This window comes from Chenopodium quinoa, unplaced genomic scaffold, assembly GCF_001683475.1.
Source record: "Chenopodium quinoa cultivar QQ74 unplaced genomic scaffold, ASM168347v1, whole genome shotgun sequence".
NCBI lineage: Eukaryota > Viridiplantae > Streptophyta > Magnoliopsida > Caryophyllales > Amaranthaceae > Chenopodium > Chenopodium quinoa.
In genome coordinates, this window is record NW_018744151.1 from 3,545,724 (window position 1) to 3,564,456 (window position 18,733).

The following is an 18,733-nucleotide window of genomic DNA, read 5'->3' on the forward strand; positions in this document are numbered from 1 at the left end:
TTGCTGACCAAGTAAATATTTGACTTCCTCTGATTTTCCTTGCATATTTTGCTTGAAATTGGTTTTTTATTTTTATTATTGTTTAATATTTATTTGAACCAGGAATCTGGGTTTATCCATTTGGGTCTTCTGGATAGTAGTGTGATTTTAATGGTTAGTTTTGTTTAGAACCAGATACAAGAACTCGATACATGCTTTTCGTGAGATTGTGAAACATGAAGGTTTCTGTTCTTTGTACAAGGGTGTAACTGCAGGAATGACCTTATGCTTCGCAAGGATACTTGCAATCAAGGCATCACACAATCTCGTACTACAATTACTTCATTAAAGTAGTAGAGTGATCCATGTTCGAGCACTTCATGCTTTTGTGAATCAGTCAGCACTTCACCTGATCTGTGGACTAGTCTCTTTTTTGAAGATGAGAGGATTGAAATTGTCCTTGTAATAGTTTTTCTGGTGGTATCATATTTTGCTTGTTGCAGTGAGCAATGGACTTTAAACTTGCTTGTTAGTAGCCCAAGGCCCTTATATATGTGTTGATGACTCCAAAAAGTGATACTATGAGATCAATGTTTATATTTTGAGCATTTGATCTCAGTTTTGTTCAACTTTACTCTGTATTTGAGATAATTTTTCTTGAGGAAAAAAAAAAAAATTGATCATTTGTTTCTTCTGTTCATTAATATTATTTTGATTTTCGAGAAAAGGTACATAATGCAGCCCAATTAGCCATTCTGGTATTGAAAAAATCACTCTTGCCAATTTAAAGACACTTTGGCATTTGGAAAAAAAATTGTTACAATTTGGTGGTATAACCTATTCAAATGCTGACATTTTTCCAAGTTTTTATATCATTATAATACATTTTATCGAGCATGTGACACTTTTTTTTTTTTTTTTATCAATGCAACTGTTATCTCATAATTATATACTTCGTATAAGATTAATGACTCCGTATTACTTATGTAATTCAAGCTATAAGTGAACATCACAAGTTTTCTAGGGTCTTCTTCCGCAATTTGGTGATTATATCTTATCAAGAGATACGTAATATACTATGTTTTTTTAATTATAAAAATATAATTTAATATTTACTTTGTATATACTCCGTATATTGTATTTTGTTTACAATGGAACCATTAATCCAAAACGTTTTACAAAACAAGTGTTTTATTATATTACACGCAACAACCCGAAACATAGTCCGAGCAACATCATCATAAAATGCCAAATTCCCTGTCACCCATTCACATCCGTCCAAACAAGAAGATTTGCATGAAAAAAGGTGTACTATGATCTCCTGCACTATTCACCCTACCAACATCCCAGTTCCACCCCCTCCCTCTCTCTGCAACGTCCAAAGTATCATCACCACTAACCAATCCAATGGCGCCACCTCACTAATCATAACAACCTTTCCTTAACTCATCCTTTTAACTCTAGTCAAATCATAAACCCCAGCTCTTTAACCATGGTTTAATTTCATATTCTCTGCTCTATTTATACCCCTTCTTCTCTTTCTTCCATTTTTCACTTTCTCTCACTACACCATTATTACACCTTCAAAAAGAGGAGAGAGAATGAGTTACCGTGTTCTTCAAGCTCAGAAAATGGCCACTTCTATGGCAGCAAGAGTCTCTCTCTGCCGTAACAACCTCCTCAACCACCGCCGTTTCAGCAGTGCGCCGCCTTCTACGGCTGACGGAATTCCTCGTCACCTCCTTGCTAACTGCAAACTTGCTCGTTCTGGAAACATCCCTCATTTTGACAGCCTTCCTCCTCACTGTATACTCCTAGGTAGTTATACTTTGTATTTTCATTTGCAGCTGTTTTTACTATTTTACTTGTTTAAATATTGTTTATATTACATTATTAATCGAAGATATGTGTGTGTTATCTGATTCTGGAAACCATTGCATTTTCTGGGTTTTGTTGTTTGTATTTAGCTTCTTGTACGGTACGCTATTCGCTCATATATACATGACTTTTATCTGGAATTTTGGTCATCTAAACTTACACTTTGTATTTGGAATTTTATGTTAAGCTGATATTATGTCTATAAATTTGTGCGGTGTTTATGTAAGTCACCAAGATCTATGTAAAATAAATAATTATGATGTGAATATGTGATTGATGATTTTTTATGTTGGTATGTATATGTGACTAATGTGAGTTATTTCAACGTATAATTAGCTCACTGAAATAATGTTATGGACCGATTTCAACTCTATTAATAGTCGTCTAATTCTAGATTATTACTTTTTTTATGTGGATCGATGCGATATTTATGTTACGGTGGATTTGGTTTGAGAGGATAAATCATGCCGTCAACTTAATCAACGGGTTAAATGGGGCATTGGATTTATTTGTTAAATTATGGTCTATTTTGTTTGAGATAATACATAAATAATTTGTTATACTGTAAACTTAAGGGCCTTAATTGATATGTGCATTAAATTACAAACCGAAATTGAATCTAATTAAGTTGTAGGGAAATGGAAGAAAAAAGACTCATAATGTGAGAAACGTCTTAGCCTTATTACTTGTTACAAATGCTTGAATTGTATAGTTAATTTCGCGATTCTAATCTTGTTCAATGCTATCAAACATGATCAGCTTTTAAGCATGGAGGCTCGCAATTCCCACCAGTTGGAGAACTAAGGAAGAATAGGTCGTTTTATAGTGACACGGATGATGACTCAAGCTCCGATCAGTACTCGGTTCTGATCAGGATATGCCCGACACATGGGGTTTCAAGCAAGATGATAATGCAATCTACTTAAGGATGGATATTCCAGGAGTCGGCAAAGAAGATGTGAAGGTCTATGTGGTAGGCAGCTCTCATATGCTCAAGGTGAAGGGAATCAGAAAGTTGGACCCTGAGTTCGGGGATGATGCTGAGACCGGTCCTAAACCCTTTGTTTATGAGGTCGGGTTAGTGTCACCTAGTGAATACAAGGTTGATAAGATTAAGGCTGAGATTAAAGATGGTGTGCTCAAGGTTACAGTTCCGAAGGTCAAGGATGAGGAGAGGATGGACGTGTTGCACGTTCAGGTCGATTGAATCAGATTTGTGGAGTGTTTCGGGTTCACAGTCTTTATGAAGGACTCTTTTTGATGACAAGTATAAATAATTCTAGATTTCTAATGTTGCAGTAGAACCTATCTTTTGCCTTTGCTAGAAAAACTTTGGTCGAATTTGCGGTGTTGTTTGACAATGTTATGTGCTACTTATGGTGTTGAGATTCTAATGAAATTGGATGGTTTTTAGACTTAAAGATCTATTTCTTATTCATGCTATACATGGTTTATTTTATTTCATGATTTGATAAGGTGATTAGATGATTTGATCACACTTGATTTTCCCTTAAAGGTTGTCAATAACTTCCATAAAATTGCCTGTGATTTGCTGTTAATCAAGTCCTTTCGCAAATTATAGCCTCTTATAGTCTTATGTACTGTTGGCTTTAATGAATTTTGTCAGAACATTCCATGCTTGTGATGAATCTGATGTTGGTGAAGGAGATCAAATCATATTATTTGAAGGATTTCCTAGATGTATATAGACAATATAGTAATCCTTTAGTAACAATTAAACTCGAAAACTAGGGAGTACCCTTTGTATCGACTACTTTGTATATATTTTTTGAACTCATACAGTTAAATTTTCTTTAGAGTCAACCATGTGATTTTTATAAGTATTTTGAATTTTATTTTTGAACTCGTACAGTAAAATTATCTCTCAACAAAATTAAATACATGAAAACCAATTTTTTTTTTTTTTTTTTTTTTTTTAAACCAACACATGAAAACCAATTGAGTAAGGGTAGGCCAATAAAAATTGGACATTCCTGATTCCTCCAACTGCACATCATATCCGTCCAAATCAAAGGGATTTGCATGAAAATAGGTCCAACTCTATCTCTGATACATTGCACCCATCTCTGCAAAACCTTCAAAATATTCCTATAATACTCCCTTCATCCTTTTATTTTTGCTCCATTGTCATTTTTAGAGTCGAATTTTAAAAACTTTGACAATAATTTACCGTTAATTTATAAAAGATGATATAGTCATAAGTGGTCTTATGCTAAATTATTTATGAGAGAATAGCTTGAATTGTATTGATGATCTTAACTAATATTTATAGCAGATAACCTACACAATATAAACTCTATCATATAAACTTCCGTAAATATATTATTATCTTAAATATAATATCAAAAAATCTATATGGAAAATATATCAAAATAATATATTTTCCTATATTCATAACATCTTATTAGATTCGTTTCCTTACCTATTATAGACGTTAAGACGTTTCTTGAAAACCGCGGACAAATCAAATAGGACAAAAAAATAGGAACGAAGCGAGTACTAATAACCAATACAGTATTGCCACCTATCAAAAGTCAAAACTGTAATCTACTTCAATCAAATTCCATTTTTTTTTTTTTTTACAGAAAATCAAATTCCAAATTCACTTGGTTACTCCTACTTTTTTTTTTTTTTTTTTTTTTTTTTTTTTTTTGGAGGGAACTCGTACTATTATTTATTATTCATTTAATAATTTTTTTTTTGAGAATTATAATAACTATTTTAATTTCTACTGGTATTAAACTTTTCATTTCATTTCAACCATTTCTCCAAATTATTCTCCACTTATTTTCTTAAAGATAAAGAAAAACCGTGCAATAATGTTAGGTTATTCAAACCACTACCACCACCTCCGCAGCCACACACCGCCGTCATTACTATTAACCGACCCTACATACACCTATGACGACAGCAATTACGGCGGCGATTATGAAGACGACGTCATCATTGACCCTTCAACACCAAGCCCGGAATTAGGCCCGCCCAAGAAGAAGGGCAAGCAAAGCGGACCCATGACCCGGAAGAAGTGCACCCACTGTGGGACCCAGGAGACACCACAATGGCGGTTAGGACCCAAGGGACCATTGACCCTTTGTAATGCTTGTGGGTTAAGCTATCTTAGAGTGGGCCACCTTCTGCCCGAGTACAGGCCCGTTCGTAGCCCGAGTTTCTCAACCCAACTTCACTCCAATTTCTACAGGAACCGGAAATTGAAGGAGACTAGGAAGAAGAAGGAGAAGATGATTTCGGGTCGACCCAGTTCTGAAACTTTGCCCCACCCGTTTTCAAGGTTTGAATAGTATATACGACCATATTATTATTGATTATTCGTAGTACGTAGAAATAGTAAGGTGTAAAGTTTGATGATATATGATTTTTAATTCCTTTGCAGTTTTGATGATTTGGCTTTGGTGAATCCGGGTTCAAGTTCGGGTATTTTGGATCACCCAGTTTCCAATTCTGGTAATTTTCCTATTTTTATATAAACAAAAGAAATGAAATTTTGGACGAAATTATATTGTTTGATTCAATTACTAAGAAAGCTAATACATGTTTTGTTGCTTGTAATTTATTTGGTAAAATGAAAGAAACTTTGCATTTCAACCAATATTTATTTGGAATTTTGATTTTGTTTTGTATGTAGACATGTGAAATATGTTTTCACGTACATATTGTTATTGTAACTTAGGCAATTCCAGTATACTCAAATAATCTAGTTTGAGGTGTTAAATCGACGGGTTAAATGGATCGATCATGGCTACTAGAGTGGTAGCTTGCTAATGTTGAAGTTGATTATTGTTTTCGATGTATGGAGTAAGAGGAAAGAAAGTGTTTTAATTTGTTTAGCTATTGAAATCAAGCACAATTTGTTAAGACTGATCTTTTTTGAGTTGTGAACATTGTCTTATGGAAATTGTAAGAATCGAAGAAAATAGTCGAGCTTGTGTTTAGTTTCAATCACAACAAAAACTACATGATTATACAGCATTTACTCATTGTTTTTCTTTCTTCCAAGTTATTAGATGTTTTTCAATCCTTTATGTAGGTTGTATGCATTTGCTTGGATCAGTTTTATGAATTGAATGTTATCTTGGTTGAATTATTCACAGAGAAGTATGAAACCTCGCCATTCACAGCTGGTGAAAGAACGGTGATGCAGCTGCCATCTTCTGGTGGCTCAAGCAATGATACGGAAGCTGATGGACAGCGGAAGCCATGGTATTTCAAGCAAGATGATGATGCACTGTACTTTAAGATGGATATGCCAGGGGTGAGAAAAAAAGATGCCAAGATTAGTGTGGAGGGCAGCACTCTGACAGTGAAGGGGGTGAGGAAATTGGACCCTCACTTCAGAGATGAGGAGAACTGTCTGAATACCTATGTTGTTAAGGTCACCTTAGTTGAAAGGCATCAGTACAATATTGATGGGGTTAAGGCAGAACTGAAGCATGGAGTTCTCAAAGTTATAGTACCTAAAGTCAGGGATGTATCGCGTATTCAGACCAGGTGATGAGATTTGCTGAAGCATTCTAGTTATACAGGCTTTGTGGAAAGAACTAATTAGTCTTATTTTGGTAATGATAGGAGTACATTCTAAATCTCAAGTAGTGCTTAGACTGCTTACCTTATACTTTTGCTGGAAAATCTTAGGTCTTTGGCTGTAGTGTTCTCTTGTGGTTGTGAATATGGGTTCTAGATCTGCATTGTTGCTCGACAAAGTTGTGTGTGCTAGCTAAATTTATGAGCCTGTGAACTTGGATTAGTTCGAAAGTCAAGGCATACAAAGTTCTTTCTTTCCATGGCATACTAATGGTCTTATTTGAATATTTTGTTACAAATATATTATCATGGTTTGAATATTTTGTTACAAATATATTCAATCCTACATGATTAGACCAAGAACGGAGGAAGTACATGTATATTTTAAGGCAAAATCTCTTTAGATGTTTTTTCTAACCATCCAAGAAGAGAATCCTCTGCTCTAGCCAATTAAAATCCCCAATCTAATGATATCTCAATCAACATATTTATACTCTGCAGTTTACTCTGGAATTAGAGTCTGAAATTCTGAATACTATTATAGTTATGCAATGCTCATATACAGAAGTTGGCCATCTCTGGTTTTTCAAAGGTTATGTAGCTGACCAACTTAGTATAAAGTTTACTACTCTACCCGACTACACTAATCTTAATATTCAGATCCGACACTTGCTACTTCGCTAGTTGATCTCGACCATACAGCAAGAAGGTCCACTCCCTGATTTTTTACAATGTCCACTTAATGCTACACCGGGAAGAGAATAGACACCAGACATGCTCAACAGTCCATGACAGCCTCATGGACGACATCACAGGGCCTATTGCTCCTTATCCCCTTGCCAAACATCTCGCGGTGATTTTTAGCAGTCACGGAAGAATCATAGGAAATTGAGATTTAGAGTAATGGAGAGTCACAGGATAGCTATAGCAAATGGGACATAGGAAAATACTAGTAGTGATCAGGTATACTCGCACATCCTTGCTGCTCCATAGCAGTGAGTTCCTCCTAGCACACTCTAATTCACCCCCAGTTACAACCATAGGTCCTGCATCACACCCATTGCTCAACCCCGTGCCTTTAATGATAGTTGTCCAAATATTCACTGCCATTTTTATTTTGAGCACTCTACAGTATTTTTTTACAGTAATGGTTATCACAATTCAGCTTTTTTCCATTTCATTTGACCTACATGGTTTTATAAAATTTCCCCACATGACCATTCTTGCGAGGTGCATAGTTACCCTGACTTGTGATATTTCTGCATTGTATATCAACATATCAATTGCGAAATTAATGGTCCAAGTTAACACAAATATCATTAAAATAAAAAACAAATGTCAGTTATCTTCGGAGTGTTCAGGCAGATTAGAGTCTAAATTGAACACTTTATATAACACATATGTAAGATATACTGATATAGAAGTTATTATTGATTGAGACTTTTCTACTACTGAGTGTTACTGTACTTGGGAACGGTAGAACTCATTATGCAAGGAAAATGTAAAATGTTCCTTCAAATACAATTGCTCTCATTCACATTCCTTCAAAACGAACAGCAACGTCTGATTAAAAAAATTTCCGAGGCATCATTGATTCATTGGTGGCTCACAAGACTTTTAGCTCAAAATTTATAATGGCTGGCTATACTTGGGAGTTCAACAAAGTGATCTATCAGATTACTAGAACAACGCATTGACAATGTAATAAATTTACAATTAGATGTAACAACAGAAGGGTAAGAAAGGAATCAACAAAGATGCATACATTAGACTGTGCATCACTTCCAGAGTTCCTCCATGGGGATCCCACGGTCACGGGCCACTTCACTAAACTGCCTCATAGTTTGCACTGCCAAAATTGTAGCTCTAGCGTTGTTAAGTGCATTATTACTTCCCAATTGCTTGCCCAATGCATTCTCAACACCTGCCATCTCCAACACAGTTCTGACAGCACCACCTGCAATAACTCCTGTACCAGGAGCTGCTGGTCGAAGCATCACCCTTGCTGCTCCATAGTCAGCCTCATTTCTGGCAAGATATTGAATAACATTACACCAGCAACAAACAATTGCCACAACATAGATGTGGCATCATTTAATAAATTTAACAGAAACCTCGTATCCCACTCCGTCCCCATACATCAACATCCAAAACTAGCATAGAAAAACAAGTGAGAACCAAAGGAAGTCAGGAACATATCATGCAAGGTGCTAAAGTCACACAGTGTAAATATCTTCGAGCCTATGTTAATCCCCTGCACTAAGAGAGACCAATACCGCCCAAACAAAGGTCATATATATGTAGATGAACTCCAAAATCCCACGGGCCATGTGGAGGGGTGAAGGCAAAGAATTGGAGGAAATATCCTATACAATATTTGGAGTCACAGTAGTAATGCTCCCCCCACTCAACTTGGTCCCATTTTGCTACTTAAATTCATATATACCAGGACAGGATGAGTAGAAGCTTTGTAGCTGGTATCATAATTCTTTTAAGGAAGACCACCCTTGAACAAAACTAATATGTTACTAGAATACAAATGTTGTTTTTGTAGGCATTCCCAAATCCCATATACGAGCACATCTTTTGGCAAGCATTCCCAAAACTATACCTTCATAAACATTCTTCAAATTTAGATCCCCAACTTTATAAACTTCATATCATCTTGGAGCTCTTTACATATTTGCAACTTGAATTTGGCATTCAAAAGTGTTCTGAGTCAAAAGTTTCACATAAAATATGGTGTTGACATCAACTTCCTAGTAGGATATATTGCAATAGCAACTAAATATTCCCTTGCAGCTTTAGAGTTCAAATCAGAAGTCCCATATCCTACATTATAATGAATCTGCCTCTACCACTTCAGTTAGAAGCTCATTGCTTGTAACTAGGCATAACTTACTTAATGAGCTCAAAATTCAGCATGTATGATAGGTGTTTTACATAAAGCTAATAATAAAGCCTCAAATTTCCAAAGATACAAATTACAAGAAAGGGGAAAAACGGTCAATGTGCACAACGCTTTGGATCATATCACAAAAGGTGGAAAATTCATTGCTCTACAACTACACACAAACAAAGAGCTAAAGTCACATTAAAGGAAAGGTTTAAACTTCAGTACCTGTGAGGGAAAGTCAGATACTTGGTCATGGGCACAGTTATAATGTTCCGACGAGCATCTGTTGCTGCCTTCTGAACTGCAGCAATCACCTCCTTAGCTTTACCAACTCCAACGCCAACTTGGCCCTTCTTATCACCTACCACCACAACTGCCCTGAACCTCATGTGCTTCCCTCCCTTAACCACCTTAGTCACTCTTCTAACCTGCATTGTACAGAAACCATCACCACTTCAGCTGACACATATAATTCACGAAAGACCGTCAATTTCTTATACCAATCCTCCTTCAAATTCATACACAAAACTGAGCAAAGAAGCATCACTTACTAAATATCACCTAAAAACTTAATCAATTCCTTATCCAAACCACTAAATATGAACCTAAATCAATTAAACCCACTTCCAATATGTAAATTAAATTCGAATTCACAAATCAAAAACCAATTTCAACATACTGAAATTCGAACTCTCTTTCTTAACAAAGAATTCTATACAATGTACTCTCAATTTGGATTGAATATAAATTCAAAATAGGAACAATAGCCATGAAATTCCAGTAAACCACCTCCCAAAAATTCAATTCAATTCAATTCAAATACACATCAAATGACTAACCCAATAACCCAAAAATCAATTCAATTAAAAAAGCAACAATACCCAATTACAGTAAAACCAAATTAAGCATTCAACAACACCCAAAAACTTGAATAAAATTCAGTTCATAGAGAATCAATTACACAATAATGTAAGAAAATACCTGAACTACATTCTCATCAAACCCATCTCGAATCTTCTCTTTCTTACTTTTGGACCCAAACCCAGTAGACTTCTTAACCTTAGAATCCATAGCATAGATGTCATTCCCAAGAAAAGTCTCACCACTGTAAGCAGGACCATAGAGCTCCTCATAAGCTCGAGCAATATCCTCCTCGGACTCAAATGGGGGTTCATCAATGGCGCGAGGAGGGACGAAACCCTCGGGCTTTTCAGGGGGGTCGAAGGTGATTTGTTCGTCTGGGTTATCCTGTTCGAAGAAGGTGATGTCAATTCCGTCTTTCTTGGTGCAAGAGAGTTGAGTTGGGAATGAGCGAGTAGAGGAGAGAGAAAGGAAGAGGGGTTTTGAGGAGTCTGAGAAAGAGAAGAGTGTGGTAGAAGTGGGTTTGGGGAAGAGAGAGAAACGGGTGGAGGAGGTGGTGGAGAAGGGAGTTGCAGAGGCCGCCATTGGAGAGAGAAAGGGAGGTTTGAGCTCTAGCAGGAATGGGAGGTTGAGGGAAGTATTTTCTGGTCTTCAATGGGTAAGCTTAAGGAATGGAGGCTTATCTATACTTTTCAAGTGTTCTATCCAAAAAAAAAAAAACCAAAAAAAAAAAAGTCTCAACCTTTTTATTCTCTTCTCTTTGAATTTTATGTAATTTCATATTTTTCAATGTGTATTCTTACCATTATGACATAGCATAGTTTTAAAAGTTTGACCATAAAAGTCAAAATGTAAAGAATAAAAAAGAACGAAAACATAAAGTTTCTATAGAATAAAAGAAAAGGTTTAAGAAAAAATAATCTGTTTGATATAATATTACTTTTTTTTTTACTTAATATTACTTCCTATAGTTACAATGTCTATTTTCATGATTTTTTTTTTACAATTTTTACCAATAGATAATTAAATGTTGCAACAATTGTTTTATAGTCAAAATACGTACTTTCTTTATTTTAATTTTAACCAAAACATTTATCAGATATAACTTTGACTATAAAATATGAATGTATTTTAATTGAATTTACCTTCATATTTTATAGTCAAAGTTATATCTGATAAATGCGTTGGTTAAAATTAAAATAAAGAAAGTACGTGCTCGCTACACTTGAGTTTGCATGCATGTAATTTCTTTTAAGCTACAGTATACTCCCTCTGTCCCCAATTGTTTGCCCCAAACTATAAATCTTAAAAAATGGTGCATATGGGTTGACACAAATATCAATGAGGAGAGAGATAGAGAGAGTGCAAGTGGGAAAACATGTCAAAAGTAGTATGGGGCAATTTTTTTGGGGTCACCTTAAAAAAGAAAGTGGAGCAAACAATTAGGGATAGAGGGAGTATGAGAGAAAACTATCTTAACTTCTTATTTACCTTTCCATTTAAAAATAAATAAAATGCATGTGAGTTCTTTGTTTGGTTTGTGAATGGGTAGAAAACAAATAATGTCTTAAAATATTTTACTTTTAGGAAATTTTCACATTTGCTACCTGTTTAAATTTTTATTTTTTTTTATTTTACTACCACCTAAAAAAGAGTTTGTTAAAAATCACTACCACATGTCTTATTCTGTTACTATTTCCGTTAGTGGGCCCACTCCACCGTTTAGCCACCCCTCCAACCACCTTGCAGCCACCCCTCCTCGTCACTGCCACCCCTCACCTCCCCTCTCCCCCTGCCGGCGCCGGCGCCGCCGCGCGAACCCATCCCCTCCCTTTCCCCTACCCTATGCGCATCCAATCCCCCCTTTCCCTTTCCCGTTCTTGAGCTCCGACTCCCACCCCGAACGAAAACCACCCCCTTTCCCCTTCCCTCCACCGGAAATCGACCCCCTTCCCCTGATTCCCCCACCGAAATCGACCCCCTCTCCTTCCCCTACCCTTTTCGGCCGTCCCTAACCCTAAACCACCACCCCAAAACCACCCTAAACGAATTTTAGGGTTTCGGTTGTGGTGGTTTAGGGTTAGGGACGGCCGAAAAGGGGTAGGGGAAGAGGAGGGGGTCGATTTCGGTGGGGGAATCAGGGGAGGGGGGCCGATTTCCGGTGGAGGGAAGGGGAAAGGGGGTTACGGTGGTGTTGGTATGGGTTTTGGGGGTTACGGTGGTGGTGGTGGTCTGGGTTTGGGGGTGTCGGGTTAGGATTAGGATTGTCAATTTTGGGTGGGGAAAAGGGAGGGGGTGAGGCCGCCGGCGCCGACCGAATCTTTAGGCGACGGCCGCCGGAAGGGGGGAGGGGGAGGGTGGCAGATTAGGGGAGGGAAAGGGTGGCAGATTAGGGGAGGGGGTGGGTGGGGTTGCTGGTTTTTTTTATTTTTTTTAATTTTTCTTTTTTTTTTTTTAAATAAACTTAACGGAAATCCTAACGGATTCCGTTAAGTGGTAGTGATTTTTAACAAAGTCTGATTTAGGTGGTAGCAAAGTGAAAAAAAAATTTAAATAGATAGCAAATCTGAAGCGAGGCGTTTTAGGTGGTAGCAAATGTGAAAATTTCCTTACTTTTAACTTGTATAGATTGATACTGTATTAGTAAAAAATTGTTGACTGATTGCTCTATCACATCAAGTGCATTTTGTGATAGTCAGACCGGGCAAAATAACTGAACTACTGAAGCATCACAGTCCAGTCTAATTATTGATATTTGATTAGATGAATCAATTAGCTGAATTAGTGGTTAATCAATTAGCATTCCTAAATATTCATTAAGAACCATAATTATCAGTCTTTCTAAATTCTGCAACTGAAAAACTAATACAGGAAAATCATTCCTCTTCTCATAATAATCCATCGACCTCTCATCTCCCAACACCCCATTATAAAAAGCCAACCTGACTACAACCCTTTCACCATCACCAATCTCACAAAATCAACTTCAGCATGGGCATCAGAAGCAGCGTTTTCGTTCTTTTAACCGTAGCATTATTCCTGATGCTGAATGCAACATCAGCAAGAGACTTCCCTCTTGCTGCTGATGATCCAAAAATCAAAGACCTTGCAGCAAGATTATGATTAAGTGCTGATGGTACTAATACTACTTCTGATTGTTGGGGTTCCCTGTCAGAGCTCAGAACATGCTCAAATGAGATCATCGGCTTCTTCCTTAACGGATACACCAACATAGATGCCCCATGCTGCCAAGCCATTGAAGTCATCATCAACCATTGCTGGCCTTCAATGCTCGGAATTCTTGGGTTTACTACCGAAGAAGGCAACTTGCTTGCAGCCTACTGCAGCAACAACTCCACTGCAGCACCTGCTGGTGCACCACCTGTAACTAAAAATACTACTGGCAGTCACTTTTAGTCTCCCACTTCTTGCTGTAATTTCCTTTTTTTTGCCTGTAGCCTTTCATTTCTGTTAGTTTTTTTTTTTTTTTTTTTTTTTTTTCTTTTTTTTTCTTTTGGTAAGATCTATGTTACTTCAATCAGATGTTAGTATGAGCAACACTAGCTCTAAATAAAACACTGTCAGACTACAAGTTGCTGATTTTACCAGAACTTCAACACCCCCAACCCCAATTTCTAAGTACATTATATGATTATTTGCATCCCAAAGTTTCAGTACTACTTCAGAGGATGACATCAGGGATGTGACCTTTTTAACAATTCTTAATCCGCTGATAACAGCAAAGATCTACTTCTTCCAAGTGGCAGGGGAGTCGAATCATAAAACTAAATAAATCAAAAAAATTGCTTTACAAACTGAAATGAAATATGAAATATCCATTTAACTACCATGATGAATCATGTAACTCTAAAGCAAAAGCACAATGATAAAGCCTAAACATTATATCAATAGGAAAATACAAGAAATATAACTTCAAATTCATACTGTAAGAAGTAGGAAGCACACAAACTAAGAAATAGACCAGTAATGCATTGAATAGAAGATTACAGAGTAAGAAAGAATATCATTCTATCCTTAAAAGACTTGTTGATTCTTCAAATTAATGTTTCCTTTGAATTTCCAAGTTTCAAATAAATGACTTTATGCGAGATTCTGTGCATCAAAGTGCTTATAAGTATTATAGTCACAGTGGAAGCTGAAATAAAATGGAACAATAAAAATTATGGGAGCACGTTGCAGCTATACTGGAAGATCTTTGAAGTGAAGGATTAATACACACAAACTGATATAAATTGAAACATGCAACAACTCATTAAAGGCAGTTGTATGGATGATGAAGCTCCAAGTATCAAAAATCTCAATAGCTCACTCACACATTAAATTAGAAGTACTACAAACTACTCTACAACACAATAATTTGAAGATCTTATCCATATCATAAGGTTATTGCGGTCTGCCACTCTACTGAGTAAGAAGCTTTGAGTCACATGCTACTATTTTAACTCGGCTGACATTCTCCTGCAACTCCTCACTTTTGAACAGAGCATCCTGTAAGATGAACGTCCAGACATTGTCGCAGAATCTGTAGGTATGCAAATGTCCCTACAAAATATGTTTGAGAAAATATAAGACATATTTACTGGCAATTTCAGCAATAGAAATCTAGACAAGTATTCTTAATTGGTTTGTATCAGTCAACTGATTATTAGTCCGCAACCAGCAAATGCCAGACTCAATGACCTCATAAAGCTCCCACCCCCTCCTATATTGCAGCCCAAAAGTTACACATCATGTATAAAGAAAAGCCTTTATCAATATATTAAAGCCAAACTCACAGGATTAGTTGAGATTAAAATGTACTGCTCCATTGTAGCTCTATCAAATTTGCAGGTGAATTCATATTATTGATTTATCATCAAATTAACACATATAATAAATATTAATAAAGTACATTAACATTAAGATCAATCGCTATTGTCAAAAAAAAAAAACAACATTAAGATCAATCAAAATATTGTACAGAGCTGCAGTCAATGTCCAGTCAAAAGCTAAGAAGACCTGCAGTAGTGCAGTACCGAGTACTCAACAGAGCCACATCTGTATTTTGCTAGATTAATCTACAAATGAGCATTAACTCGTTCAGAGATCGAATAAATCATACGAACAGATCCACATCTGCATTTTGAGAGATTAATCTTTACAAAAGAAGTATTTGAAGATTAAATATCTCAAACCCTGGGATCTACTTCAATTAGGGGTAAACTTAACCACTCAATTTCAACATTACTCAGAAAATCCCGACATGGGATCAACTAGATTATTATCCACATGGTATATGATCAATTCTCAGTATACCACTGACCCATTCCCTTGCGCAAAACATGTATATCAAAATTTAGCAGTACTTTCCTTGTACAAATGTACACAAATAAATCAGTCACACCTCTATAAAAGCTATATAGTCTAAAATTCACCATTCAAAAAACCTTAGGGACTTAGGGGGCGTTTGGTAGAGTAATTTTAGATGCATGAAACGGATTCAAATAAGTGTTTCCATTTCTAGCTGTTTGGTATGAGTTAATAGTAACAAATATAGTTTTCAGAGGGTAACAAAATCCCCCAAGTTGTTACCCTTGACAAATTAGTGGAAATACAATACATTTCTTACTCAAATCGCAATCTATTCAAATTGCTTTCATTACATTAGGATATAAAACATATAGTAAAGGTGACGTTTATCACTACCCTTTCCCCTGTTTATTTAAATCCTTTCCATTCTATAATATTTAATCTCCAAAAACACCTATTGCACTTCCACACTCCCACTATGAGAGAGTAAAGAGAGTACAACTTTAAGGCATTATTATACCTTCCGCAAGTCATAAGTCATACATGTTTGCCACGATACTCCCTCAATTCTACCAAAAATGTCATCAAATTTCTTGCAGATACTAGTAACTTAACAAATGTTGTTTTGGTAGAATAAGGAAAGATAATTAAGTTAATATGTATCCAAAATAATAAAAAGGGAAAACCAAAACAAATTATCATTATGTCGGATTTGAGGTAGCATTATCCTTATGTCGGATTTGAGGTAGCATTATCCTACAAGGGCTACAACCATCTCATCTCCACTTCTTTCCAAACATGTGAGAGTACATATCTCAACACTATTCCCTCTATTACCTAAAAGACAACTCCTATTTTGTATGGTATTAACCTCCACGAAGGCACGGACCCTAACACGCAAGCAAAATACACAGAGGATGATTTTTTTTTTTTTTTTTATGTAATTTATACCATCATCTGCTCATTTTAACATCACCCATCATCAAAAACCCACCATTCTGATTTCCAGTATTTCCAATATTACCTTAGTAAGTAAGTTCATTAAAATTTGACAAGTCAACTCAGCCATACACTAACATTCAGTATTCAGCTAAAGTTAATCCTAAACTATACATCTTCCCCACTTAAGCTGTCATACTCCGCCTTCCGAAACCACACAAATTTAACCATACTTGTTGACATCATCTCTAACAAATACAAAACAACTTAATTCCATATCCAATATACAATGTTGCCATTCTTTTTCTATTAATTAATTGGAAGGCAATTTCATTCAAAAATCATTCTCATAAACAAACTACTAAGAATATCTCTAATCAAATGGTAATGCTTGATATAATTTGATCAAACCCAATACCTTGATTGTTACTTTGGACTTCACTTGAGCCTCGAGAGCTTCGGTCATTGACTACAATCACACAAAACACAATCAAACGTCAATGAAAAAAAACAACAACAACAACAACAAAAAAAAAAAAAAAAAAAAAAAAGAAAAGAAAAGACGAAAGTCGAATTGACTACCTTATCAAATTGAACAAGAACTTGAATCGCAAGCTCAGGACTAAGAGTGCCACTCTGAACCATCTCATCTAACGTCTCTGTTAAACACATTCCAATTGTCGACCTTCGATAAAGCTCGAATGTCGCCATTTTTGTACGAAGATCTGCGATCAAATTCTCCAATTAATCAACTTTCAATCACTAACAAATTCAACATTTTCAAACAAATTATTGCCGAATGATGCGAAAATTAAGCTCAGATTATGAAAAAAAAAAAAAAAAAAAAAAAAAAAAAAAACTGAGAAAAAGATCAGTGAGACGAAATTCGATACTATGTAATGAAAGATTTTGAAATCTAATTCAAGAGATTTTTACAGTTTCAAATAATTTAATCGGAATCTCGCGATAATTGAGCTCAGAATAAGAGAAAAATTCATAAAAATTCATGAAAAATGAGAAATTCGAAATTACATTCATCTGATTCCAACGATTTCAAACGATTTAATCATTCACAAATTCGGAATCATTCGAAAATCGAGCTTAAAATATGAGAAAAAATACACAAAAATCATCAAAATGATGAAATTAGGGAATAAAAAAAGGCAAAAATTGGAGAATTGAGAAGTAGAAAAGTACAATTGAATGAGATAAGGCAATTTGCTCTGAAGTTGTTTGGAGATGTTGGTACGAAAATTGGAGAAATTTGGGTGTTTTTATACCCTAGAATTTCCTGGATTTGGTGTTTATATAGCGCTGACCGACTTTGTAATTATTGGACAATAATACCCTTGATGGGCTCTAATAATTTACTGTTTTGACACGGTTATCTTTGGATCCATTGTTGTCAGCCCATTTAAGAAATAACCTCGTTTTTTTATTGGGCCATAATGCTTATTTTCTTCTTTCCCTTTTAGTGAAAACTGAAAAGAATAAGTTTTGTATTCATCAATATAATATTTGGTCAAATTTTGTTGTCTTAGCCTTTAGCCATTTGGAACATTGATTGATTCTCTTTGTCTCTAACATTGTTTGGTATTCCCCTCGTTTTTTTTGTTTTGTGGGCTACATCAATCTTTGCATTTACATACGTTAATGCGGAGCCAGAATTTTTAAGTAGGGGGGCCAAAATCATATTTATGTATGTATAATTTTGTAACTATATATTATTGAATTGATTATATTTCCTAAAAAAAATGTTAGTTGCAAGATTTGAACTCTTAACATCTTATCCATTAATAAATGGCAAAAACCAACTCCTCTACACTAAAACTTATGATAAATTAAATTTTATCGATCTTGAGCAAAGGGGGTGGTCATGGCCCCTACCAGCCCCCCATGGCTCCGCCCAATCGCCTATGACTCCATGAGTAAACATATTTATGTTGATTGTTGATATACGTTATATTCGTCACAATATATAATTTTTTAATATCAACTTTTTATATGTATTTATTGATAATTAATTTTTTTTAAAGTCAAACATTAGAGAATATATCAGTTAAAATAAAGCACTTAGAATAAACGAGTATAATATTAGTAAATAAAATACAAGAAAGCAAAAGGGAATTTATCTTCCAAGTTTAATTTTTTACTTTTTAGTAAAAGAAAGTGGAGGGAAGAGATTTTTAATTTTCCTCCATATTCAAATTTCTCCACAAGTCGCTGTGAGAGTTTAGGGGGAGTCTACTAGCGGAAGAAAAAAGTTTTTTTAGAGAGATTTTCTTATTTTCATATGGCAGATTTTTCACA

At 35.5% G+C, this 18,733-nt stretch overlaps 3 protein-coding genes across 4 annotated transcripts; 1 reads left to right on the top strand and 2 right to left on the bottom strand.

Moving 5' to 3' along the window:
- The first annotated feature begins 4,513 nt into the window (after positions 1–4,513).
- Positions 4,514–6,714, top strand: LOC110693770. The gene is made up of 3 exons (XM_021870938.1): positions 4,514–5,167; positions 5,270–5,340; positions 5,988–6,714. Exons 1-3 carry the CDS (start codon positions 4,698–4,700, stop codon positions 6,386–6,388), a joined length of 942 nt encoding a protein of 313 aa, XP_021726630.1. The 5' UTR covers positions 4,514–4,697; the 3' UTR covers positions 6,389–6,714.
- A 1,216-nt stretch (positions 6,715–7,930) lies between these two features.
- On the bottom strand, positions 7,931–10,877 carry LOC110693634 (30S ribosomal protein S5, chloroplastic). The gene is made up of 3 exons (XM_021870779.1): positions 10,295–10,877; positions 9,539–9,741; positions 7,931–8,445 (listed from the first exon to the last, which is right to left on the bottom strand). The coding sequence occupies exons 1-3, from the start codon at positions 10,757–10,759 to the stop codon at positions 8,196–8,198; spliced, it is 918 nt and encodes a 305-aa protein (XP_021726471.1). The 5' UTR covers positions 10,760–10,877; the 3' UTR covers positions 7,931–8,195.
- A 3,454-nt stretch (positions 10,878–14,331) lies between these two features.
- Positions 14,332–17,698, bottom strand: LOC110693635 (transcription initiation factor IIA subunit 2). Of its 2 annotated transcripts, none has more exons than XM_021870781.1 (4): positions 17,621–17,698; positions 17,006–17,148; positions 16,842–16,892; positions 14,332–14,737 (listed from the first exon to the last, which is right to left on the bottom strand). In XM_021870781.1, exons 2-4 carry the CDS (start codon positions 17,132–17,134, stop codon positions 14,597–14,599), a joined length of 321 nt encoding a protein of 106 aa, XP_021726473.1. In that variant the 5' UTR covers positions 17,135–17,148; positions 17,621–17,698; the 3' UTR covers positions 14,332–14,596. The 2 variants fall into 2 exon arrangements, with proteins under 2 accessions (XP_021726473.1, XP_021726474.1); XM_021870782.1 differs by lacking the exon at positions 17,621–17,698 and adding an exon at positions 17,456–17,555.
- Positions 17,699–18,733: the final 1,035 nt, after the last annotated feature.

Coding starts and splice junctions, on each gene's coding strand:
- LOC110693634 (XM_021870779.1), bottom strand. CDS start 10,759: ATGGCGGCCTCTGCAACTCCCTTCTCCACCACCTCCTCCACCCGTTTC. Junction 9,742..10,294: donor TTGATGAGAATGTAGTTCAG/GTATTTTCTTAC, acceptor TGTACAATGCAG/GTTAGAAGAGTGACTAAGGT. Junction 8,446..9,538: donor TATCTGACTTTCCCTCACAG/GTACTGAAGTTT, acceptor ATATCTTGCCAG/AAATGAGGCTGACTATGGAG.
- LOC110693770 (XM_021870938.1), top strand. CDS start 4,698: ATGTTAGGTTATTCAAACCACTACCACCACCTCCGCAGCCACACACCG. Junction 5,168..5,269: donor TTGCCCCACCCGTTTTCAAG/GTTTGAATAGTA, acceptor ATTCCTTTGCAG/TTTTGATGATTTGGCTTTGG. Junction 5,341..5,987: donor TCACCCAGTTTCCAATTCTG/GTAATTTTCCTA, acceptor AATTATTCACAG/AGAAGTATGAAACCTCGCCA.
- LOC110693635 (XM_021870781.1), bottom strand. CDS start 17,134: ATGGCGACATTCGAGCTTTATCGAAGGTCGACAATTGGAATGTGTTTA. Junction 16,893..17,005: donor TTCTTGTTCAATTTGATAAG/GTAGTCAATTCG, acceptor GTGTGATTGTAG/TCAATGACCGAAGCTCTCGA. Junction 14,738..16,841: donor AGTCCAAAGTAACAATCAAG/GTATTGGGTTTG, acceptor CATATTTTGTAG/GGACATTTGCATACCTACAG.